We start from the raw sequence: 26,283 nt of genomic DNA on the forward strand, positions 1-26,283 counted from the left end.
CAGTGTAGCCCCGTTTCTCTGACGTGACTAACTGGATGTGCTCCTATCCCTGAATGGGAGCGGCTCGGAGCTCGTTGCCGGGGGCTGTGTTTTCCCTGGACGGGCCCCCTGTGGAGCGGCTGCAGTTGCCTTTGATCTTCTTTTTTTTCTATGCTGCTTCTGTCTCCTTGAACCCCAGGGGGCCTCAGCAGGGGCCCGCTCACACTGAACCTGGTTTTTGCTGGGGGTTTCTTTCCCGTTCAAAGGGAGTTTTTCCTCTCCACTGTCGTACAACATGCTTAGTGGGGGATTGCTGAAGAGTCAATAGTCGATTCAATCAGCGGTTTTCCTTAGATAGAAAACTTTTTAATCAAACTACTGTATGATCTGGTTGAACTGGAAAGGCCTTGAGATGACGGGTTTTAATTTGGCGCTATATAAATAAACTGAACGAATTTAAATTGAATTTCTCTGCTGCGGTCTCTCAGGGCCCCATTTCAATCAGGTTCTTCATTTAAAATTCTGCTCGGGGAAAAAGTATAGGAACCAGCTTTGTTGTAATTGCCTGTCCCCCTGGCCCGGCGGCTCCTTGTGAATCTGGCTAGCGATAGTGATTGTAACCCGTGCGTTTTTAAAAATCCCTGTTCTGTCTTTATCGGTCCTACCTTTTCGCGCGCCTGTTTTACTCGTCCATGTTTTTTGACTCTGTCTTGGTCCCTGGGTTTTGTTATGATTGTGATTCCCACTGATAACTGCAGCCGGGGATGGTGGGTGGGGGGGGGTAGGGACAGAATAAATAAAGGTAAAGGAAGGGACCACAGGATGGGGAGTGGGAAGGAGGGGAGAAGGGATAAAAAAAAAAAAAAAATGTCATGTTTACTTTGTCCCTGTGATCATTGTATTGTTGTTGACAGTTGACTAAATAAAATATAAAAAAAAAAATAAAAGTTCTGCTCGGTTCCAGTAAAACTTCCAGGATAACATCCGTTGGACCGCTGATGACTGCTTGGTGTGAGCAAAACATGGACTAAAACTGGGACTAAACCAGGGGGATAAATGAGCAGAGCTTAATAAAAACAGCCACCTGCTGTGATCCTGCACTCAGTCTCCTCATTGATCATTAAAAGCAGCTGCTGTATATTTTAATCATATTTACTAAACTGCTTTGCTTCAAATCCTCATTAATGTACTGAGTGAATTATCGTAGTTCAGATAAATTCAAATGACATAACTTTTATTTTTCCCGCCAGAAATCCTTTACTCCCCACGAACAGGTGGGCTGGGGCGAAAAAAAGGCGGACTGAACCCGGAATGTCCTCAGCTGTTTGCACTAAGGGCTGGTTTTTACCTTACAGCAGTGTGTCGCAGTGATTTTTATGCAGACATTTTTGATTTTGCTAAAATGGAAGCGGGTCTGCGCTCACGCTGTGGGGCTGATCGGGCCCAGGGGGCGAGGAAGTGGGGGACATGACGGCGAAAAAGGGCGGAGATCCAGGTGGAAGAAGGCTCCCAGCGTTTTCGCGCACCTCGCTCTTCTAGCGGGTCAAACTTCACCAGTTGTTTTTTAGCAATTTCTGTCATAAAAACAAAACAAGCCGGCCTCCTGTCTGCGGTCAGCTGCAATTAGGGAGAGGAGCAGCGGAGCGTCTGCGGAGGGGGAGGGGACGCCTTTTTGTTCACTGCGACACCTACGCAGAGGACCTGGTTTCAAAGTATAAAACAGCCTTAAGGCTGTGTTGAAAACGTGGACTGGATTTTTATCAGATGGTATTTTTATGCATAAATAAGTGGAATAGAGTTGAGTTTTAATGTCTGGAGGACGTCCTTCAGGTTACCTAGCAACGGGTCTGGAGGACCATCAGAGACGCTGACATCCAGAACCGACATGTGGTTCTGATTATCTTCCAGAAGGATCTTCTGTTAACAGGAAGCGTTCATCAGCAGAGCAGGAAATAGATTTATTGGATCAGAACCAGAGTCCATATCAGTCACCATCTGGGTCCAAACAGAACCCTGGAGCTCCTCCCTGGAGACGGAACACGATGATGATGAGGGGCTGATTGCTGCTGGATCAGAACCATCTGGGTCAGAACCATCTGGGTCAGAACCATCTGGGTCAGAACCATCTGGATCAGAACCATCTGGGTCAGAACCATCTGGGTCAGAACCATCACACATGGGTCAGAACCGGGCTTTGATCATTAGTCAGCAGCTATTTTCAGGCTTCAGAACCAGCCTGGTTTGGACCTCAGAGGCTTAGAACCGGTTCCAGAATAGAGGACTAAAAGGTTCTGCTCTACCTGCAGGTGTTAATGGATCAGAACCAGCAGAACCGGGTCACAGAACCGTCACTGTGGAACAGATAGAAGCAGGGTTCTGATCCAATGTCGGTTCTGCTGCCAGGCTGAGCGGGTCAGAACCAAACCCAGCCTGGTTCTGGAGGGTAACTCATTCAGGAACCTTTGGTTCTGGTTCATCAGCACTCGGACAAAACCTGGTGCTGGTTCTGGTTCTACCGGGTCAGAACAGAACAAACTCAGAAACATCAGAACCATCTTTAGAAGATTGTTTATTTTGATATAAAAAACACAAACGGGTCGGTACAGAACTTTGCTGCTCCGCATCCTGGATCGACTGGCACCAGAACCACCTGGCACCAGAACCACCTGGTACCAGAACCACCTGGTACTGGAACCACCTGGTACCGGAACCACCTGGCACCAGAACCACCTGGTACCGGAACCACCTGGTACCGGAACCACCTGGTATCAGAACCACCTGGTACCATGAACTGTCTTCTGGTAGAAAGTGCTTGAATAAAACCAGCAGCGGTCCAGCTGGTTCTGGTGGTTCTGAACGGGTCCAAAAACATTAACGTTCTCCCACCCTGGTTCAGGTCCAGATGGCGGGGCAGCACCTGGATCAGAACCCTGTCAACAGTTCTGACTTCAGTCATGAGATCAGACCAAAGGTCCATTTTAAGGCATCTGTAGGTCCATCAGAACCGGCAGAACTTCAGGTCCGTAGGATCCGGTCCAGAAAACTCCAGGGAAGCAGAACCACGGAGACATGGATCCAGAAGGTCTCCCCTCCTGAGCAGAACCTTCTGGAAAGCAGAACCTGCAGAGCTTCTGTTAGCGGTTCAGAGGCCTCAAGCTGAAATAAGCAGCCAATCAGAGCACAGCATCCATTGAGGGGGCGGGTCTTTGGAGCACAGATCCTCAATCTAAAAACGTCCAATCAGAAGGAGGTGGGAGGAGCTTGGAGGCTTCCTGAGGAGCTGATTGGTTAAAAACGGTCCTCTGTTTAAGCTTGATTGGCTCTGATTGGTCGTAAAGAGCAGGTGGGCGGAGTCTCCAGAGCCGATGGTCCATTCCTGAGGTTCTGGTTCGTTCTGAACTCCCTGCTGCTCAGAGCAGAACTTTGGTTCTGTGTCAGTCGGGTCGGCTGTAGCTTTGGCATAGGCGGAGGGCTGTGATTGGTCAGTAGAGCAGAGTGGGCGTGGCCTTGTGTATCCTGAGAGTCTGGATGGAGGAGAGGATCTTCTTCTGGTGTCCTGCCAGGGTGACGCCCACTCTGAGCAGGTCTCTATGGAAACAGAGAGAGGCGGGGTCAGCAGGTGGACCCTGAGCGCTGACTGTCAGGCACAGGAGGCAGAACCTTACTCTGTGTTGAGCTGGGAGACCAGGTCCAGGCTGGAGAAGCCGGCCTGCAGGAAGTTCTGCTCGTAGCGCTCCATCTTTATGGCCCGGAGCCACTCGGACACGGAACCGCAGGCCGACAGAGGAGGCGGGACCCGCTGGTCCAGCAGGGGCTGGGACGGACTGGGACACAGAGACACGTTAGCATTAGCAAGCGCCAAAGTTCTGAACCTCCAAACAGGTCAACATTGGTTCTGGATCAGCAGCCAGAGGAACCCAACAGAACCAGGACCAGAACCTGGGATCTGTCAGTGAGGCTCCGCCCCCTCTGTCCTCTGATCCAGGAACAACATTCCACCCTAGCGGTCCTCACCTGGACAGCTCCGGCAGCGTCACCTTCAGGGAGGGCGGGTTCCGGATCAGCCGGTCCAGTCCCCCCACGATGTCACAGAACCGGGGCCGGTTGGCCCGCTCCTTCTGCCAGCAGTCCAGCATGAGGCCGTGCAGGGAGGCGGGGCATTCTGGTGGCGGGGGCAGGCGGTAGTCCTGCTCGATGGCGTTGATCACCTGAAGGGTCAGAATGGGGTTAGAACCGGGTCAGAACCGGTCCGGTCCAGTTTACCAGACCTGTTTCTGTGATTAGTGACATCACAGAGAGACAGACTGAGGGTCTGTTTGCAGCTTTAACTCGCTAACCGTACAACGCTAACTGTACTTAGCGAACAGAACCTTGCTAACCAAACATAGCTAACAGAACCTTGCTAACCAAACATAGCGAACAGAACCTTGCTAACCAAACATAGCGAACAGAACCTCGCTAACCAAACATAGCTAACAGAACCTCAATAACCAAACATAGCGAACAGAACCTTGCTAACCAAACATAGCTAACAGAACCTCACTAACCAAACATAGCTAACAGAACATCGCTAACCAAACATAGCTAACAGAACATCGCTAACCAAACATAGCGAACAGAACATCGCTAACCAAACATAGCGAACAGAACCTCGCTAACCAAACATAGCTAACAAAACCTCGATAACCAAACATCGCTAACAGAACCTCGCTAACCAAACATAGCTAACAGAACCTCGATAACCAAACATCGCTAACAGAACCTCGATAACCAAACATAGCTAACAAGGCAGATCTTTTAGTTCTCAGGCTCCTCTCCTGTGGAACCAACTACCAGTTTTAGTCCGTGAGGCAGACACCCTGTCTACTTTTAAGGCTAGGCTTAAAACTTTCCTTTTTGATAAAGCTTCTAGTTAGAGTGGCTCAGGTTATCCTGATCTATCTCTATAGTTCTGCTGCTATAGGCTTAGACTGCTGGAGGACATAGGGACCCCTTTTTCATCATTCTGCTTCATTCTATCTCTATTCTCCCACTCTGCAGAATCCGTTAGTTCAATCTCTAACGTTCTGCTCTCTCTGCTTTTTCTCATAGTAGCTTCATCTGGTCTGTTCCTGTTTGGCTGTGACTCCATCCTGGAGAGAAATATCAGCTGTGCTGCTGCCATCAACACCTTTGTTTCTAGATGTTGGAGCTTGGCCTGTTTTCCAGTGTAGTCCTGTTTCTCTGACTGTGACTAACTGGATGTGCTCTCTTCATCCTCTGACATGGGAGCTGGCTCGGAGCTCGTCTGCCTGGCTGTGTGTTTCCTGGATGGGGCCGCCTTTTACAGCTGCTTTTTGTTTCTCTGCTTCTGTCTCCTTGAACCCCAGTGGGCCTCAGCAGATGGCCGCTCACACTGAGCCTGGTTCTGCTGGAGGTTTCTTCCTGTTAAAAGGGAGTTTTTCCTCTCCACTGTCGCTACAAGCATGCTTAGTGTGGGGGATTGTATTTGAGTCAATGAGTCAATGCAATCAACTGGTTTTCCTTAGATAGAAAACGTTGTATCAATTTGACTGTATGATCTGGTTAAACTGTAAAGTGCCTTGAGATGACATGTGTTGTGAATTTGGCGCTATATAAATAAACTGAATTGAATTGAATTGAATTAACAGAACCTCGCTAACCAAACATAGCTAACAGAACCTTGCTAACCAAACATAGCTAACAGAACCTCAATAACCAAACATAGCGAACAGAACCTTGCTAACCAGACATAGCTAAGAGAACCTCGCTAACCAAACATAGCTAAGAGAACCTCGCTAACCAAACATAGCTAAGAGAACCTCGCTAACCAAACATAGCGAACAGAACCTCGCTAACCAAACATAGCTAACAGAACCTCGATAACTAAACATAGCGAACAGAACCTCGCTAACCAAACATAGCTAACAGAACCTCGATAACTAAACATAGCTAACAGAACCTCGCTAACCAAACATAGCTAACAGAACCTCGATAACTAAACATAGCTAACAGAACCTCGCTAACCAAACATAGCGAACAGAACCTCGCTAACTAAACATAGCTAACAGAACCTCGATAACTAAACATAGCGAACAGAACCTCGATAACTGAACCTTGTTAGTTGAACTTTGCTAACAGAAACTTGCTAACCAAAATAGCTAAAACAACCTCGCTAAAAGAAACTCGCTAGTTGAAATTTGCTAACAGAAACTCGCTAACAGAACTTAGCTAATTAACTTAGATTACAGAACCTCACTAAACGAAATTCGCTAACCTAACTTGGCTAACAAAACTTTGCTAACCAAATTTTGCCAGAAGAACTAGCTAACAGCACCTGGCCAACAGCACCTGGCTAACAGCACCTGGCTAACAGTCAGTGTTCTGATTCTGATGGTACCAGAGTGAAATTAATATGCAGGACTGGTTCGCCTTACGTCCTGGTTGCTCATGTCCCAGTACGGCCGCTCTCCGTATGACATCACTTCCCACATGACGATGCCGTAACTCCAGACGTCGCTGGCCGAGGTGAACTTCCTGCCATCAATCAGTCAGTTAGCTTCCATCTCCTCCAGAACCAGAACGATCAGACTGGGTTCATGACTCACCTGTAGGCGATGGCTTCAGGCGCCGTCCATCTGATGGGGATCTTCCCGCCCTAAAGACGAAAACACCGTCAGCAGACAGGAAGGGAATGCCCTTCAAAATAAGAGCGTGGCCGATAGAATCAAAGTGGACTCACCAGAGAGCTGGTGTAGGTCGGATCTGAGGAGTTCTCCGTCAGGAACCTGCTGAGACCGAAGTCTGAGACCTGAGAGGGTAGATCAAAGGAGCAGGGTCAGATCCAGGGGACATGATGGACGGAGGGACAGACGGACGGACGTCAGAGGACCTCACCTTACAGACCAGGTTGGAGTTGACCAGGATGTTGCGCGCAGCCAGGTCTCTGTGAACGAAGCTCATGTCTGACAGGTACTTCATCCCTGCAGCGATGCCGCGCAGCATCCCCACCAGCTGGATGGGGGTGAACTGACCGTCATTCATCTGCAGGAGGACAGAGGGACACTCAGAGGGACAGATGGACACACAGGTCCAGGGTGGACCAGCCTGGATGTGTCCCCCCCGTCTCACCCTCAGGAAGCTGTCCAGCGCTCCGTTCTCCATGAACTCCGTCAGGATCATGACGGGACAGGAAGTGGTGATCACGCCCTCCAGGTGGATGATGTTGGGGTGCTGGAACTGCCCCATGATGGACGCCTCGGACAGGAAGTCCCGCCTCTGCTTCTCGGTGTAGCCGCCCTTCAGGGTCTTGATGGCCACGTAGTTCTCCTTCCTGCCGGGGATCCTCAGCCGTCCGCGGCACACCTCGCCGAACTCACCTGGACAGGAGGTCACAGGTCAACAACCGGCCTCTATCAGAGGGCCAATCACAGTACAGGCTCTTATCAGAGGACCAATCAGAGCAGAGGCCCCTATCAGAGAGCCAATCCGAGCAGAGGCTCCTATCAGAGGGCCAATCAGAGCAGAGGCTCCTATCAGAGGACCAATCAGAGCAGAGGCTCCTATCAGAGAGCCAATCAGAGCAGAGGCTCCTATCAGAGGACCAATCAGAGCAGAGGCTCCTATCAGAGGGCCAATCAGAGCAGAGGCTCCTATCAGAGGACCAATCAGAGCAGAGGCTCCTATCAGAGAGCCAATCAGAGCAGAGGCTCCTATCGGAGGGCCAATCAGAGCAGAGGCTCCTATCAGAGGGCCAATCAGAGCAGAGGCTCCTATCAGAGGACCAATCAGAGCAGAGGCTCCTATCAGAGGACCAATCAGAGCAGAGGCTCCTATCAGAGAGCCAATCAGAGCAGAGGCTCCTATCAGAGAGCCAATCAGAGCAGAGGCTCCTATCAGAGGACCAATCAGAGCAGAGGCTCCTATCAGAGGACCAATCAGAGCAGAGGCTCCTATCAGAGGACCAATCAGAGCAGAGGCTCCTATCAGAGGGCCAATCAGAGCAGAGGCTCCTATCAGAGGACCAATCAGAGCAGAGGCTCCTATCAGAGGACCAATCAGAGCAGAGGCTCCTATCAGAGGGCCAATCAGAGCAGAGGCTCCTATCAGAGAGCCAATCAGAGCAGAGGCTCCTATCAGAGGGCCAATCAGAGCAGAGGCTCCTATCAGAGGGCCAATCAGAGCAGAGGCTCCTATCAGAGGACCAATCAGAGCAGAGGCTCCTATCAGAGGGCCAATCAGAGCAGAGGCTCCTATCAGAGAGCCAATCAGAGCAGAGGCTCCTATCAGAGGGCCAATCAGAGCAGAGGCTCCTATCAGAGAGCCTATCCGAGCAGAGGCTCCTATCAGAGAGCCAATCAGAGCAGAGGCTCCTATCGGAGGGCCAATCAGAGCAGAGGCTCCTATCAGAGAGCCAATCAGAGCAGAGGCTCCTATCAGAGAGCCAATCAGAGCAGAGGCTCCTATCAGAGAGCCAATCAGAGCAGAGGCTCCTATCGGAGGGCCAATCAGAGCAGAGGCTCCTATCAGAGGACCAATCAGAGCAGAGGCTCCTATCAGAGGACCAATCAGAGCAGAGGCTCCTATCAGAGGGCCAATCAGAGCAGAGGCTCCTATCAGAGAGCCAATCAGAGCAGAGGCTCCTATCAGAGAGCCAATCAGAGCAGAGGCTCCTATCGGAGGGCCAATCAGAGCAGAGGCTCCTATCAGAGGACCAATCAGAGCAGAGGCTCCTATCAGAGGACCAATCAGAGCAGAGGCTCCTATCAGAGGGCCAATCAGAGCAGAGGCTCCTATCAGAGGACCAATCAGAGCAGAGGCTCCTATCAGAGAGCCAATCAGAGCACAGGCTCCTATCAGAGAGCCAATCAGAGCACAGGCTCCTATCAGAGGACCAATCAGAGCAGAGGCTCCTATCAGAGGGCCAATCAGAGCAGAGGCTCCTATCAGAGGGCCAATCAGAGCAGAGGCTCCTATCAGAGGACCAATCAGAGCAGAGGCTCCTATCAGAGGACCAATCAGAGCAGAGGCTCCTATCAGAGGGCCAATCAGAGCAGAGGCTCCTATCAGAGGGCCAATCAGAGCAGAGGCTCCTATCAGAGGACCAATCAGAGCAGAGGCTCCTATCAGAGGGCCAATCAGAGCAGAGGCTCCTATCAGAGGGCCAATCAGAGCAGAGGCTCCTATCAGAGGGCCAATCAGAGGAGAGGCCCCTATCAGAGGACCAATCAGAGGAGAGGCTCCTATCAGAGGGCCAATCAGAGCAGAGGCTCCTATCAGAGGGCCAATCAGAGCAGAGGCTCCTATCAGAGGGCCAATCAGAGCAGAGGCTCCTATCACAGGACCAATCAGAGCAGAGGCTCCTATCAGAGAGCCAATCCAAGCAGAGGCTCCTATCAGAGGACCAATCAGAGCAGAGGCTCCTATCAGAGGGCCAATCAGAGCAGAGGCTCCTATCAGAGGGCCAATCAGAGCAGAGGCTCCTATCAGAGGACCAATCAGAGCAGAGGATCTGTGTGGTAGACGCTGTCCGTCCTGCTGAGACGTGGAGCTGAGATCTAATCTGCTGCTTTCACTGCAACCTGAGAACGCCATCAGCAGAACCCTGAGGGACGCCACGCCACGCCGCGCCACGCAGCGGAGCGGCTAATGAGGTCACAGGCAGCAGGAACCGGCCCCAGCAGGAGGGGGCGGGGCCAGGTGTCGGATTCCAGGAGGCTCATTAGAACATTCCAACACGTCCTCACCTCACTGAGCGCCAGCAGGACGGCGCCGCAGCCCAGGGGCCGGTTACTGGATCAGAACCGCTGCTACTGTAGGAGGTTCTGGGAGGCTCCTGGTTCTGAAGCCCAGAGCCAGACGCAGAACCGGGCCCAAAGCCTCAGAACCGCCTGATGGTTTCCTTTAGTAACAGGATCCATGTTCTCACAGCAGAACACGGCTCCACTGCTGCTGCTGGTCCAGGTCAGAGGTCAGAGGTCATAGTAACGGCCCGCTCAGAACCAGAACCTTCTGACAGCCTCAGAGATCTGGGATCACATGATGCAGAACCTTCCAGAACTCTGAGGGTTTTCATTCGTCCTCTAACTGCAGCTGAACTGCTCCTGTTCTCCTGGGAGAGACGCTGCCGGCAGAACCTGAACAGAACCTGAACAGAACCTGAACAGAACCTGAACAGAACCTGAATAGAACCTGAACAGAACCTGAGCAGAACCTGAGCAGAACCTGAACAGAACCTTCCAGAACTCTGAGGGTTTTCATTCGTCCTCTAACTGCAGCTGAACTGCTCCTGTTCTCCTGGGAGAGACGCTGCCAACCGGACCTGAACAGAACCTGAGCAGAACCAGAGCAGAACCTGAGCAGAACCTGAACAGAACCTGAACAGAACCTGAACAGAACCTTCCAGAACTCTGAGGGTTTTCATTCGTCCTCTAACTGCAGCTGAACTGCTCCTGTTCTCCTGGGAGAGACGCTGCCAACCGGACCTGATCAGAACCTGGGCAGAACCTGAGCAGAACCTGAACAGAACCTGAACAGAACCTGAGCAGAACCTGAGCAGAACCTGAACAGAACCTGAGCAGAACCTAAATAGAACCTAAGCAGAACCTGAACCGAATCTGAACAGAACCTGAACAGAACCTGAGCAGAACCTGAACAGAACCTGAACAGAACCTAAATAGAACCTGAGCAGAACCTGAACAGAACCTGAACAGAACCTGAGCAGAACCTGAGCAGAACCTGAACAGAACCTGAACAGAACCTAAATAGAACCTGAGCAGAACCTGAACAGAACCTGAACAGAACCTGAGCAGAACCTGAGCAGAACCTGAGCAGAACCTGAACAGAACCTGAGCAGAACCTAAATAGAACCTAAGCAGAACCTGAACCGAATCTGAACAGAACCTGAACAGAACCTGAGCAGAACCTGAACAGAACCTGAGCAGAACCTAAATAGAACCTGGGCAGAACCTGAAAAGAACCTGAACAGAACCTGAGCAGAACCTAAATAGAACCTGGGCAGAACCTGAACAGAACCTGAACAGAACCTGAGCAGAACCTGAACCGAATCTGAACAGAACCTGAACAGAACCTGAGCAGAACCTAAATAGAACCTAAGCAGAACCTGAACCGAATCTGAACAGAACCTGAACAGAACCTGAGCAGAACCTGAACAGAACCTGAGCAGAACCTAAATAGAACCTGGGCAGAACCTGAACAGAACCTGAACAGAACCTGAGCAGAACCTGAGCAGAACCTGAGCAGAACCTGAACAGAACCTGAGCAGAACCTGAACAGAACCTGAACAGAACCTAAATAGAACCTGAGCAGAACCTGAACAGAACCTGAACAGAACCTAAATAGAACCTGAGCAGAACCTGAACAGAACCTGAGCAGAACCTGAACAGAACCTGAACAGAACCTGAACAGAACCTGAACAGAACCTGAGCAGAACCTGAACAGAACCTGAACAGAACCTGAACAGAACCTGAGCAGAACCTGAACAGAACCTGAACAGAACCTGAAAAGAACCTGAACAGAACCTGAGCAGAACCTAAATAGAACCTGGGCAGAACCTGAACAGAACCTGGGCAGAACCTGAGCAGAACCTGAACAGAACCTGGGCAGAACCTGAACAGAACCTGAGCAGAACCTAAATAGAACCTGGGCAGAACCTGAACAGAACCTGAACAGAACCTGAGCAGAACCTAAATAGAACCTGGGCAGAACCTGAACAGAACCTGAACAGAACCTGAGCAGAACCTGAACCGAATCTGAACAGAACCTGAACAGAACCTGAGCAGAACCTAAATAGAACCTAAGCAGAACCTGAACCGAATCTGAACAGAACCTGAACAGAACCTGAGCAGAACCTGAACAGAACCTGAGCAGAACCTAAATAGAACCTGGGCAGAACCTGAACAGAACCTGAACAGAACCTGAGCAGAACCTGAGCAGAACCTGAGCAGAACCTGAACAGAACCTGAGCAGAACCTGAACAGAACCTGAGCAGAACCTAAATAGAACCTGGGCAGAACCTGAACAGAACCTGAACAGAACCTAAATAGAACCTGGGCAGAACCTGAACAGAACCTAAGCAGAACCTGAACCGAACCTGAACAGAACCTGAACAGAACCTGAACAGAACCTGAGCAGAACCTGAACCGAATCTGAACAGAACCTGAACAGAACCTGAGCCGAACCTGAACAGAACCTGAACAGAACCTGAAAAGAACCTGAACAGAACCTGAGCAGAACCTAAATAGAACCTGGGCAGAACCTGAACAGAACCTGGGCAGAACCTGAGCAGAACCTGAACAGAACCTGAACAGAACCTGAACAGAACCTGAACAGAACCTAAATAGAACCTGAGCAGAACCTGAACAGAACCTGAACAGAACCTGAGCAGAACCTGAACAGAACCTGAGCAGAACCTGAACAGAACCTGAACAGAACCTGAGCAGAACCTAAATAGAACCTGGGCAGAACCTGAACAGAACCTGAACAGAACCTGAGCAGAACCTGAACAGAACCTGAGCAGAACCTGAACCGAATCTGAGCAGAACCTGAACAGAACCTGAGCAGAACCTGAACAGAACCTGAGCAGAACCTGAACAGAACCTGAACAGAACCTGAGCAGAACCTGAGCAGAACCTAAATAGAACCTAAGCAGAACCTGAACCGAATCTGAACAGAACCTGAACAGAACCTGAGCAGAACCTGAACAGAAGCTGAGCAGAACCTAAATAGAACCTGGGCAGAACCTGAACAGAACCTGAACAGAACCTGAACAGAACCTGAGCAGAACCTAAATAGAACCTGGGCAGAACCTGAACAGAACCTGAGCAGAACCTGAACAGAACCTGAACAGAACCTGAACAGAACCTGAGCAGAACCTGAACAGAACCTGAGCAGAACCTGAGCAGAACCTGAACAGAACCTGAACAGAACCTGAGCAGAACCTGAACAGAACCTGAACAGAACCTGAGCAGAACCTGAGCAGAACCTGAACAGAACCTGAGCAGAACCTAAATAGAACCTAAGCAGAACCTGAACCGAATCTGAACAGAACCTGAACAGAACCTGAGCAGAACCTGAACAGAACCTGAGCAGAACCTAAATAGAACCTGGGCAGAACCTGAGCAGAACCTGAACAGAACCTGAGCAGAACCTAAATAGAACCTAAGCAGAACCTGAACAGAACCTGAGCAGAACCTGAACAGAACCTGAGCAGAACCTGAGCAGAACCTGAGCAGAACCTGGGCAGAACCTGAGCAGAACCTGAACAGAACCTGGGCAGAACCTGAACAGAACCTGAACCGAATCTGAACAGAACCTGAACAGAACCTGAGCAGAACCTGAACAGAACCTGAGCAGAACCTGAGCAGAACCTGAACAGAACCTGAGCAGAACCTAAATAGAACCTAAGCAGAACCTGAACCGAATCTGAACAGAACCTGAACAGAACCTGAGCAGAACCTGAACAGAACCTGAGCAGAACCTAAATAGAACCTGGGCAGAACCTGAACAGAACCTGAACAGAACCTGAACAGAACCTGAGCAGAACCTGAACAGAACCTGAGCAGAACCTAAATAGAACCTAAGCAGAACCTGAACAGAACCTGAGCAGAACCTGAGCAGAACCTGAGCAGAACCTGAGCAGAACCTGGGCAGAACCTGAGCAGAACCTGAACAGAACCTGGGCAGAACCTGAACAGAACCTGAGCAGAACCTAAATAGAACCTGGGCAGAACCTGAACAGAACCTGAACAGAACCTGAGCAGAACCTGAACAGAACCTGAGCAGAACCTGAACAGAACCTGAACAGAACCTGAGCAGAACCTAAATAGAACCTGGGCAGAACCTGAACAGAACCTGAGCAGAACCTGAGCAGAACCTGAACAGAACCTGAGCAGAACCTAAATAGAACCTAAGCAGAACCTGAACAGAACCTGAACAGAACCTGAGCAGAACCTGAACAGAACCTGAGCAGAACCTGAGCAGAACCTGAGCAGAACCTGAACAGAACCTGGGCAGAACCTGAACAGAACCTGAACAGAACCTGAGCAGAACCTGAACAGAACCTGAGCAGAACCTGAACAGAACCTGAACAGAACCTGAGCAGAACCTGAGCAGAACCTGAACAGAACCTGAGCAGAACCTAAATAGAACCTAAGCAGAACCTGAACCGAATCTGAACAGAACCTGAACAGAACCTGAGCAGAACCTGAACAGAACCTGAACAGAACCTAAATAGAACCTGAGCAGAACCTGAGCAGAACCTGAACAGAACCTGAACAGAACCTGAGCAGAACCTGAGCAGAACCTGAACAGAACCTGAGCAGAACCTAAATAGAACCTAAGCAGAACCTGAACCGAATCTGAACAGAACCTGAACAGAACCTGAGCAGAACCTGAACAGAACCTGAGCAGAACCTAAATAGAACCTGGGCAGAACCTGAACAGAACCTGAGCAGAACCTGAACAGAACCTGAGCAGAACCTGAGCAGAACCTGAACAGAACCTGAGCAGAACCTAAATAGAACCTAAGCAGAACCTGAACAGAACCTGAACAGAACCTGAGCAGAACCTGAACAGAACCTGAGCAGAACCTGAGCAGAACCTGAGCAGAACCTGGGCAGAACCTGAGCAGAACCTGAACAGAACCTGGGCAGAACCTGAACAGAACCTGAGCAGAACCTAAATAGAACCTGGGCAGAACCTGAACAGAACCTGAACAGAACCTGAGCAGAACCTGAACAGAACCTGAGCAGAACCTGAACAGAACCTGAACAGAACCTGAGCAGAACCTAAATAGAACCTGGGCAGAACCTGAGCAGAACCTGAACAGAACCTGGGCAGAACCTGAACAGAACCTGAGCAGAACCTAAATAGAACCTGGGCAGAACCTGAACAGAACCTGAACAGAACCTGAGCAGAACCTGAACAGAACCTGAGCAGAACCTGAACAGAACCTGAACAGAACCTGAGCAGAACCTAAATAGAACCTGGGCAGAACCTGAACAGAACCTGAACAGAACCTGAGCAGAACCTGAACAGAACCTGAGCAGAACCTGAACCGAATCTGAGCAGAACCTGAACAGAACCTGAGCAGAACCTGAACAGAACCTGAGCAGAACCTGAACAGAACCTGAACAGAACCTGAGCAGAACCTGAGCAGAACCTAAATAGAACCTAAGCAGAACCTGAACCGAATCTGAACAGAACCTGAACAGAACCTGAGCAGAACCTGAACAGAAGCTGAGCAGAACCTAAATAGAACCTGGGCAGAACCTGAACAGAACCTGAACAGAACCTGAACAGAACCTGAACAGAACCTAAATAGAACCTGAGCAGAACCTGAACAGAACCTGAGCAGAACCTGAACCGAATCTGAACAGAACCTGAACAGAACCTGAGCAGAACCTGAACAGAACCTGAGCAGAACCTGAGCAGAACCTGAACAGAACCTGAACAGAACCTGAGCAGAACCTGAACAGAACCTGAACAGAACCTGAGCAGAACCTGAGCAGAACCTGAACAGAACCTGAACAGAACCTAAATAGAACCTGAGCAGAACCTGAACAGAGCCTGAACAGAACCTGAACAGAACCTGAGCAGAACCTGAACAGAACCTGAGCAGAACCTAAATAGAACCTGGGCAGAACCTGAGCAGAACCTGAACAGAACCTGAGCAGAACCTAAATAGAACCTAAGCAGAACCTGAACAGAACCTGAGCAGAACCTGAACAGAACCTGAGCAGAACCTGAGCAGAACCTGAGCAGAACCTGGGCAGAACCTGAGCAGAACCTGAACAGAACCTGGGCAGAACCTGAACAGAACCTGAACCGAATCTGAACAGAACCTGAACAGAACCTGAGCAGAACCTGAACAGAACCTGAGCAGAACCTAAATAGAACCTAAGCAGAACCTGAACCGAATCTGAACAGAACCTGAACAGAACCTGAGCAGAACCTGAACAGAACCTGAGCAGAACCTAAATAGAACCTGGGCAGAACCTGAACAGAACCTGAACAGAACCTGAACAGAACCTGAGCAGAACCTGAGCAGAACCTAAATAGAACCTAAGCAGAACCTGAACCGAATCTGAACAGAACCTGAACAGAACCTGAGCAGAACCTGAACAGAACCTGAGCAGAACCTGAGCAGAACCTAAATAGAACCTAAGCAGAACCTGAACCGAATCTGAACAGAACCTGAACAGAACCTGAACAGAACCTAAATAGAACCTGAGCAGAACCTGAACAGAACCTGAACAGAACCTAAATAGAACCTGAGCAGAACCTGAACAGAACCTGAACAGAACCTGAACAGAACCTGAGCAGAACCTAAATAGAACCTAAGCAGAACCTGAACCGAATCTGAACAGAACCTGAACAGAACCTGGGCAGAACCTGGGCAGAACCTGAACAGAACCTGAACAGAACCTGAGCAGAACCTGAACAGAACCTGAACAGAACCTAAGCAGAACCTGAACAGAACCTGAACAGAACCTAAGCAGAACCTGAACCGAATCTGAACAGAACCTGAACAGAACCTGGGCAGAACCTGGGCAGAACCTGAACAGAACCTGAACAGAACCTGAGCAGAACCTGAACAGAACCTGGGCAGAACCTGAGCAGAGCCTGAACATAACCTAAACAGAACCTGAGCAGAACCTGGGCAGAACCTGAACAGAACCTGAGCAGAGCCTGAGCAGAACCTGAACAGAACCTGGGCAGAACCTGAGCAGAGCCTGAACATAACCTAAACAGAACCTGAGCAGAACCTGGGCAGAACCTGAGCAGAGCCTGAGCAGAGCCTGAACATAACCTAAACAGAACCTGAGCAGAACCTGGGCAGAACCTGAACAGAACCTGAGCAGAGCCTGAGCAGAACCTGAACAGAACCTGGGCAGAACCTGAGCAGAGCCTGAACATAACCTGAGCAGAACCTGAGCAGAGCCTGAGCAGAACCTGAGCAGAACCTGAACAGAACCTGAGCAGAACCTGAGCAGAGCCTGAGCAGAACCTGAGCAGAGCCTGAACAGAACCTGGGCAGAACCTGAACAGAACCTGAGCAGAACCTGAGCAGAACCTGAACAGAACCTGAACAGAACCTGAGCAGAGCCTGAACAGAACCTAAACAGAACCTGAGCAGAACCTGAGCAGAGCCTGAACAGAACCTGAACAGAACCTGAACAGAACCTGAGCAGAACCTGAACAGAACCTGAGCAGAGCCTGAACAGAACCTGAGCAGAACCTGAGCAGAACCTGAACAGAACCTGGGCAGAACCTGAGCAGAACCTGAGCAGAGCCTGAGCAGAACCTGAGCAGAGCCTGAACAGAACCTGGGCAGAACCTGAACAGAACCTGAGCAGAACCTGAGCAGAGCCTGAACAGAACCTGGGCAGAACCTCAACAGAACCTGGGCAGAACCTGGGCAGAACCTGAGCAGAACCTGAGCACACAGATCCCTCCATCCCCATAGATCAGTATAAACAGGTTCTGTCCCTGATTGATTTCTAGTGGTTCTAGCTCTACGTTCCTCCTGAAGGCGGGTCTTAGAGAACCTTCCAGATGACCCACCTGCTCCGATCACCTCCTCGATCTTCACGAAGGAGGCGTCTATCTCCTTGGCGAACTCTCGGACCGCCTGGTTGGGATCCTCGTAGGTAAACGGGTCGATGTAGACCTTCATCGCTATGACGACAGCAGCAGGAGTCAATCAGCTGACCACCAAAACGCTCAAACAATGACCAGCTCTGATTGGCTGAGACACTCACTCTGTCCCATCTGGTAGTGTCCCATCTGCTCCGTCCGCGCTGGACGCCGCCTCTTCCTGAGGGACAGACAGAGAGACAGGACGGAGCTGAGTGGCTGGAGGACAACAGGAGACAGAGGGACAGACTGAGAGAGAGACGGAGAGAGACAGACAGAGGGACAGACAGAGACAGAGAGAGAGGGACAGACAGAGAGAGAGGGACAGGAAGGAGCTGAACAGGAGGAGGACAACAGGAGACAGAGGGACAGACAGAGAGAGAGATGGAGAGAGACAGACAGTGGGACAGACAGAGACAGAGAGAGAGGGACAGACAGAGACAGAGAGAAAGATGGAGAGACACAGACAGAGGTACAGATGGAGGGACAGGAAGGAGCTGAACAGGAGGAGGACAACAGGAGACAGAGAGACAGACAGAGGACCTGAGAGACAAAGGGTCCAGTTTCTGCTTCCTGCAGGGAGACGTCCCACCCTGACTGTCTATTTCTGTCTCTATCAGGACGGCTCTGTCTCTCTGTCCCCCGCCCCCTCTCTGGGGGTCATGACCTCCATTGTTCTCGGGCGCCAGCAGGGAGGGACCATCCTCTCTCTCTCTTACCGGTAGCAGATGAATCCGGCTGTTACCGCGGCGATCAGCATCACCATCGCCACGGAGACGAGGACGGCAGTGACCACCAGCTGGGCGTGGGCCGCACCTGAACAGAACAGAAGCGTTTAAACGGAGAGCGGCGAGGGGTGGCGGCGTCCTGCGGGTCAGAGGGGGGCGGTACCATCGGGCAGCGTGCTGAAGCTGCTGACGGCGCTGAAGGACCCGTAGCCCGCCTGGGACTGGGCCCTGACCTGGACCTGGTACCGGGTAGCCCGCTGCAGATCCGTCAGAACCAGAGAGGGGGCGCCGCTGCGCAGGTACTCCCAGGGAGCGTCTCTGCCGTCGGCCCGTCTGTAACGCAGCTGGTACTCCTGGACCTGCTGTCCGTTCTGGACCACCGGAGGGTCCCACCTCATGGACAGGCTGTCCTCTGACGCCGCCGTCCTCTGGACACCTGAGACAGGGGGCGGGACTACAGACAGCAGCAGCCAATCAGCGGTCGGCATCCGTCTCTCTGAGCGGGCATCGTGGGTAATGAGGCGTTACCGTCTCTGCTGGTGGTCATGTTGATCATGATGGACGCGGGCTCTGATTGGCTGAAGGCAGACACGGCGTTCAGTGCCTGGATGGTGAACAGGTACCTGGTTTGTGGGCGGAGTCCAAAGATCAGGACCCGGGTCTGTGTGAGGCCGGACTGGGCGGGGCGGAACAGGATGCTGTCCCCGCAGGGGGAGCAGGATGGCTGAGGAGGAGACCAGAGGGAGCAGCGTGTCAATCAGCCTGCAGGACGCTCAGCGCGGCGGTTCCGGTCCAGCGGGCCTACCTTAGCGGCGCCGGCGGCTCCGCAGTCAGAGCAAAGCAGCCGGTAGCTCAGGTCCGCCCGTCCTCCTCGCTCCACGGGCTCCATCCACTCCAGGGTCACTGTGGTGTCGTTGAGCTGGTAGACCGGGTGGCGGGGGGCTGAGGGGGGGCCTGTGGGGTCAGGGGTCAGAGGTCAGGGCCTGTTTAACATCAGCTGAGCGTGGACTGTCAGGCAGCGCCCTGTGTCTGCAGACAGATGGCGGTCTGCTGAAACACGCCGTGCACTAATGAGCCTGCTCACCAAGACTAATGGATGCTGCCGGGGGCAACGCTTTTAAAGGGGCGGGGCAACGCTTTTAAAGGGGCGGGGCAACGCTTTTAAAGGAGCGGGGCAACGCTTTTAAAGGGGCGGGGCAATGCTTTTAAAGGGGCGGGACAACGCTTTTAAAGGGGCGGGACAACGCTTTTAAAGGGGCGGGGCAATGCTTTTAAAGGGGCGGGGCAACGCGTTTAAAGGGGGCGGGACAACGCTTTTAAAGGGGCGGGACAACGCTTTTAAAGGGGCGGGGCAATGCTTTTAAAGGGGCGGGGCAACGCCTTTAAAAGGGAAGGCTGTTTTTTTTTTTACATTGGGTCCTTGATTTCACGTTATTCCATCATGTTCTACTCACCCATATGAATAGAAGGGGTAGAGCGTAGCCGCCTGTGGCCCGGGCTTAAAAAAAAACTTTATTTAACCAATGTACATCACACCAGGCGGCGACGCTCTACCCCTTCTGTTCATTCTAGCCTCCATGTTCTGAATGCTGGCGTACCATAAAGAATAAATGATGAACAGTTTAGTTTGTGCCTTCAAGTCGTTGCCCATAGGAAGACGTTACTGGATATAACCTAAAGGAATATCTTCAGAACGGCTCCAAATGACACTAAACTCAGATGGGAGAGAAGAACATGATGGAATAACGGAAAATCAAGGACCTATGGAAAAAAAAAAACGGCGTTCCGCTTTAAGGGGGGGGCAGAGGTTAAAGGGGCAGCACAGCAGTTATAGGGGCGGGGCAGCAGTTAGATGGGCGGGGCAGAGCCTGGTGCATGATGGGAAATGAGGCCTGAGCCTGGTGCATGATGGGAAATGAGTCCTGACTGGTGCATGATGGGAAATGAGTCCTGACTGGTGCATGATGGGAAATGAGTCCTGACTGGTGCATGATGGGAAATGAGGCCTGACTGGTGCATGATGGGAAATGAGTCCTGACTGGTGCATGATGGGAAATGAGGCCTGAGCCTGGTGCATGATGGGAAATGAGTCCTGACTGGTGCATGATGGGAAATGAGGCCTGACTGGTGCATGATGGGAAATGAGTCCTGACTGGTGCATGATGGGAAATGAGTCCTGACTGGTGCATGATGGGAAATGAGGCCTGACTGGTGCATGATGGGAAATGAGGCCTGACTGGTGCATGATGGGAAATGAGTCCTGACTGGTGCATGATGGGAAATGAGTCCTGACTGTTGCATGATGGGAAATGAGTCCTGACTGGTGCATGATGGGAAATGAGTCCTGAGCCTGGTGCATGATGGGAAATGAGTCCTGACTGGTGCATGATGGGAAATGAGGCCTGACTGGTGCATGATGGGAAATGAGTCCTGACTGGTGCATGATGGGAAATGAGGCCTGACTGTTGCATGATGGGAAATGAGTCCTGAGTGGTGCATGATGGAAAATGAGGCCTGACTGTTGCATGATGGGAAATGAGTCCTGACTGGTGCATGATGGGAAATGAGTCCTGACTGGTGCATGATGGGAAATGAGGCCTGACTGGTGCATGATGGGAAATGAGTCCTGACTGGTGCATGATGGGAAATGAGGCCTGACTGGTGCATGATGGGAAATGAGTCCTGACTGGTGCATGATGGGAAATGAGGCCTGACTGTTGCATGATGGGAAATGAGGCCTGACTGGTGCATGATGGGAAATGAGTCCTGACTGGTGCATGATGGGAAATGAGGCCTGACTGGTGCATGATGGGAAATGAGTCCTGACTGGTGCATGATGGGAAATGAGGCCTGAGCCTGGTGCATGATGGGAAATGAGTCCTGACTGGTGCATGATGGGAAATGAGTCCTGACTGGTGCATGATGGGAAATGAGGCCTGACTGGTGCATGATGGGAAATGAGGCCTGACTGGTGCATGATGGGAAATGAGGCCTGACTGGTGCATGATGGGAAATGAGGCCTGACTGGTGCACGATGGGAAATGAGTCCTGACTGGTGCATGATGGGAAATGAGGCCTGACTGTTGCATGATGGGAAATGAGTCCTGACTGGTGCATGATGGGAAATGAGTCCTGACTGGTGCATGATGGGAAATGAGTCCTGACTGGTGCATGATGGGAAATGAGGCCTGACTGGTGCATGATGGGAAATGAGTCCTGACTGGTGCATGATGGGAAATGAGGCCTGACTGTTGCATGATGGGAAATGAGGCCTGACTGGTGCATGATGGGAAATGAGGCCTGACTGTTGCATGATGGGAAATGAGTCCTGACTGGTGCATGATGGGAAATGAGTCCTGACTGGTGCATGATGGGAAATGAGGCCTGACTGGTGCATGATGGGAAATGAGTCCTGACTGGTGCATGATGGGAAATGAGGCCTGACTGGTGCATGATGGGAAATGAGGCCTGACTGGTGCATGATGGGAAATGAGGCCTGACTGTTGCATGATGGGAAATGAGGCCTGACTGGTGCATGATGGGAAATGAGTCCTGACTGGTGCATGATGGGAAATGAGGCCTGACTGGTGCATGATGGGAAATGAGTCCTGACTGGTGCATGATGGGAAATGAGGCCTGACCGGTGCATGATGGGAAATGAGTCCTGACCGGTGCATGATGGGAAATGAGTCCTGACTGGTGCATGATGGGAAATGAGGCCTGACTGTTGCATGATGGGAAATGAGTCCTGACTGTTGCATGATGGGAAATGAGTCCTGACTGGTGCATGATGGGAAATGAGGCCTGACTGTTGCATGATGGGAAATGAGGCCTGACTGTTGCATGATGGGAAATGAGGCCTGACTGGTGCATGATGGGAAATGAGTCCTGACTGGTGCATGATGGGAAATGAGGCCTGACCGGTGCATGATGGGAAATGAGTCCTGACTGTTGCATGATGGGAAATGAGGCCTGACTGGTGCATGATGGGAAATGAGTCCTGACTGGTGCATGATGGGAAATGAGGCCTGACCGGTGCATGATGGGAAATGAGTCCTGACTGTTGCATGATGGGAAATGAGGCCTGACTGGTGCATGATGGGAAATGAGGCCTGACTGGTGCATGATGGGAAATGAGTCCTGACTGTTGCATGATGGGAAATGAGGCCTGACTGGTGCATGATGGGAAATGAGGCCTGACTGGTGCATGATGGGAAATGAGGCCTGAGCCTGGTGCATGATGGGAAATGAGGCCTGACTGTTGCATGATGGGAAATGAGGCCTGACTGGTGCATGATGGGAAATGAGGCCTGACTGGTGCATGATGGGAAATGGGGCCTTTGAACTATCAGGACCAGCTGCAGAAGCAAGGAGAATGTCAGAACCTGACCTGGCGTTGGAACCAGCAACAGTGTCTTACGGGTGCAGGCTGCATGTGGCGGGTCCGAGTCGGCCCGGTCGTATCCCGGGAGACAGGGGCAGTAGGCGGAGCCTGGGATCCTAGTGTTGCTGTGGTCTGGACAGGGAGTGCAGCCTCCACTTCCTGGTCCCACCTTGAAGTGACCCGATGGACAGGCTGCAGAGTAAAGACAGGGTTAGAACCCGGACACCGGAACCTTCTCCCTCCACCCCACCTCACCTGCTGGGTGAGGAGGCCCCTGAGCTTCTGCTGGGATCACTGGTACCAAACCAGTCTACTGAACCCTCCACCCCACCCCACCCACTGGGTGAGGAGGCTGGTTCTGTTGGTGTAATCCACTGATGGAGCGGTCCACCTCCAACCAGAACACTAACCACAGGTTCTGCTGGACGGCGTCCCTGTCTGTGTTCTCAGCTGAGTGTTTTAATGTCTGTCTTTATTCTGGGTAGAGACGTGCAGAGCCTGCCAGCCTTCCTGCAGGGTTTATTAGTCAGAGATAAACCCAGACTAGTTAGAACAGAGCTGATCATCACAGCTGTCAGGGTTCTATGTTCTCTTCTTTCACTTTGGAAAGCAAAATAAAATTCTGACTGAGCAAAATCCATTGATCTCCATTTATTGAACTGGACTGTTCAATGCTTTTCTCCTAATCTGGGGTTTGGTTAACCTGGAGTTTTGGAGCTAATCTGGGGTTTGGCTAACCTGGAGTTTTGGAGCTAATCTGGGGTTTGGCTAACCTGGAGTTTTGGAGCTAATCTGGGGTTTGGTTAAACTGGAGTTTTGGAGCTAATCTGGGGTTTAGCTAACCTGGAGTTTTGGAGCTAATCTGGGGTTTAGTTAACCTGTGGTTTTGTAGCGAGTGTCTGGTTTCGCTAAGCTTTTGTTTAGCTAATTTGCAATTTATGAACTAAAACAGGGTTTAGCTAACATGAGATTTAGGAGCTAAACTCTAGTTTAAGATATAAACTGGGTTTAAATAACTTTGATTTTAGCTAATCTAACAATTCCGAACTAAAATAGCGTTTTAGTGTAGATCAGAAAATCTTAGGTTTAGGTAAAGTGTAGATTTAAAACCAACCTGAGCTTTAGCCAACCTGTGGTTCAGGAGCTGATTTAGCAAAACACCAGTTTAGCTAAATCCCAATGTTTCTAATGTTTCTGAGAACACAGAGTTTAGCTAAGCTGGGTTTGAGACCAAACATGGAGGCTAGTTAAAGTCTGGTTTAAGAGCTAACATGGCGTTAAGCTAACCTTTGATTATAGCTAACCTGAGGTTTGGAAGCTTAACCTGTGAAAGCAGAGGGTGTGAAAGCTGGAATTAAACCTGCAACCCTTCCTACTGCAGCCTTGGGTCAGATCTGTATTGCAGAGGTCACGCAGAGGTCACGCAGAGGTCACGCAGAGGTCACGCAGAGGTCAGGCAGAGGTCATGCAGAGGTCACGCAGAGGTCATGTGGAGCAGACCTGCAGACCCACAGCTGACCACTGGTGGTCTGCAGGGATCCTCCGTCTCTAACTGGGCTTACTGGTTCTGCTCCCAGTCACACAGAGGAGGGAGGGGCTCCATGTGGCAGAGACAGGAAGTGGCCTTGGATTGGACAGGATGTGGAAAGTGCTGCCATGATGTCATCAGCATCCCAGCAGAACCTCCGTCTGTCTTTGACCTCTGACCCTCCCTGCCGCCCGCCGGCCACAGACCCGCTTCCTGCTGGCAGCGGGCCGACCTCTGACCTCTGATAGAATAACAGGAACCGAGCCGTCTGTGGCCTCATCCTCTGGAACCATCAGGCCCGTTCTGATGGTTCTGACGGGTCCGGATGGAGGCTTTGCTCCTCTCTGCTGGTTCTGGCTTCCTGCAGCATCTGGACCAGAAACAGCTCCTCCGGTACCAACCGGGCCCCAACAGAACCGATCAGAACCATAGAGCAGGATGGACACCTGAACCAGGGTAATAAAGTTTGGACCGGACCAAACCAGGACCAGAACCACCACAGAACCGAAGCCTCCAAACGGATCAGAACTCAGGATGGGTTCTACCAGAACCAGAACCGACCCGGGTTGGAGCTCTCACCTCTGCAGCGCACGTCGCCGTCTCCGGCCTCGTATCCGGGGCGACAGGCGCAGCTGGACAGGGGCTGCCCCACCCACTGGCCGTCCTGGCCGCACAGCATGCTGGGAAGCTGGAAGGCCTCGCCGGGCGGCGTCACCGCGTTCTCCACGCACACCCCCTGAGCCTGAAACCACAGAAGAAGAAGAACGCTCAGGGCCGCCGCCGCTTCCCTACACCTCTGCTGCCGCGTTGCCGTGGTTACCTGCTCCACCAGCGCGTGCGGGACGGTTTCGGGAAAGGAGGCGAACGCGCGGCGGACGGAGGGACACTTCCTGAAGAAGACGCGGACGGACAGCAGCGCCATGCAGGTGCCCTGGCTCTGGAAGGCCAGGTAAAGCCCCGCCCCCTTCAGCCCCTCCAGCCGCAGCAGCTTGACGTTGGAGCGGCGCTGGCCGCCGCGCCGCAGCAGGTGGTCGGCGGCGATGGTGGACACCTTGGTGTAGGGGTTCTCCATCCAGGCGGGGTGGGTGGGCGTGGCCTCGTCGCCGTCCGCCTCGTAGTAGAACAGGTTGAAGGTCTCCTTGCAGTGGCGCTGGTTGATGGAGGCGCACTCCATCATGGTGAACCTGGGGGCGGAACAGAGGGGTGACATCACTTCCTGCCGGCGCGCAGCTCAGCGTCGGCAGGCGCTCCACCTACCGGATCTCCACGTAGAGCGTGGTGGCGGCGCGGCGTGGGATCCAGCGCGTCCTCAGCCAGTAGGAGGACGGGCTGTCCGTGGTGCAGATCTGGAAGGTCCGGACCGAGTTCTGGTCCTCGTCCAGACCGCTAAGCTCCTCCCACTGCCAGGGGAGGGAGGGGCGGCATCAGCAGCGGCAGCACTGATTGGCTACAGCACAGAGGGGCGGGGCTTACCTGCTGGTCCTCTGCAGGATGGTTGGTCCAGCGAAGGTCCGACGTCTCCAGCTTGGTGTTCATCAGAACCTCTGCAGAACAAACAGGCGGGTCAGAACCAGAACCAGAACCAGAACCAGCATGTTCCTCTCCAGAACCCTAGAGGTTCTGGCCTTTGACTGGGCCATTCTGGTTCTGATCCAACAGGATGGGTTTGATCCTTCCCATCATCCCACAGCATGATGCTGCCACCACCGGTTTGCCCTCCATTCTATAGATAAAGCAAAAGGTTCTACTGGTTCTGTAGATCTGGGCGGAACCATCGGCCCAAAGTAAAGGCTTCAGTGGAACCGGTTAAACCGGGTCGGAACCGGTCCCTGCAGGAAGGAGGAAAGCTGAAGGACAGCAGGCCCTGTCAGAGGTTCTGGTTCTGACGGACCGGTCCACCTCAAACAGAACAATAACCACTAACTGGGCCTTGGGTCAGAACCGGTGCAGCAGAACCGGTACTGCCTGCAATAGAACTACAGATAGTACTACAAAGCAGTAGTTCA

At 51.9% G+C, this 26,283-nt stretch overlaps 1 protein-coding gene across 2 annotated transcripts; it reads right to left on the minus strand.

Moving 5' to 3' along the window:
• Positions 1-2,529: 2,529 nt before the first annotated feature.
• Positions 2,530-25,859, minus strand: LOC119777846 (ephrin type-B receptor 4b-like). 2 transcript variants are annotated; one of them, XM_038276853.1, is made up of 19 exons: positions 25,751-25,859; positions 25,535-25,677; positions 25,098-25,461; positions 24,857-25,019; positions 22,756-22,941; positions 19,171-19,319; positions 18,894-19,089; positions 18,529-18,819; positions 18,357-18,453; positions 17,763-17,818; positions 17,566-17,679; positions 7,111-7,358; positions 6,877-7,023; positions 6,722-6,790; positions 6,588-6,637; positions 6,417-6,516; positions 3,994-4,187; positions 3,645-3,803; positions 2,530-3,567 (listed from the first exon to the last, which is right to left on the minus strand). In XM_038276853.1, the coding sequence occupies exons 1-19, from the start codon at positions 25,811-25,813 to the stop codon at positions 3,462-3,464; spliced, it is 2,895 nt and encodes a 964-aa protein (XP_038132781.1). In that variant the 5' UTR covers positions 25,814-25,859; the 3' UTR covers positions 2,530-3,461. The 2 variants fall into 2 exon arrangements, with proteins under 2 accessions (XP_038132781.1, XP_038132782.1); XM_038276854.1 differs by having other exon boundaries at positions 22,786-22,941; positions 25,751-25,851.
• Between the last annotated feature and the right edge of the window lie 424 nt (positions 25,860-26,283).

The sequence above is a fragment of the Cyprinodon tularosa genome, unplaced genomic scaffold, assembly GCF_016077235.1.
Source record: "Cyprinodon tularosa strain WSP-4 unplaced genomic scaffold, ASM1607723v1 ctg1281, whole genome shotgun sequence".
Classification (NCBI taxonomy): domain Eukaryota; kingdom Metazoa; phylum Chordata; class Actinopteri; order Cyprinodontiformes; family Cyprinodontidae; genus Cyprinodon; species Cyprinodon tularosa.

What these genes read in the sequence shown, in the direction of transcription:
- LOC119777846 (XM_038276853.1), bottom strand. Translation starts at nt 25,813, where the DNA reads ATGAACACCAAGCTGGAGACGTCGGACCTTCGCTGGACCAACCATCCT. An exon ending in CGAGGAGGTGATCGGAGCAG is followed by an intron (nt 7,359 to 17,565) that starts GTGGGTCATCTG and finishes CCTCCTGTCCAG; the next exon opens with GTGAGTTCGGCGAGGTGTGC. An exon ending in CGACCTACACCAGCTCTCTG is followed by an intron (nt 6,638 to 6,721) that starts GTGAGTCCACTT and finishes TTTCGTCTTTAG; the next exon opens with GGCGGGAAGATCCCCATCAG.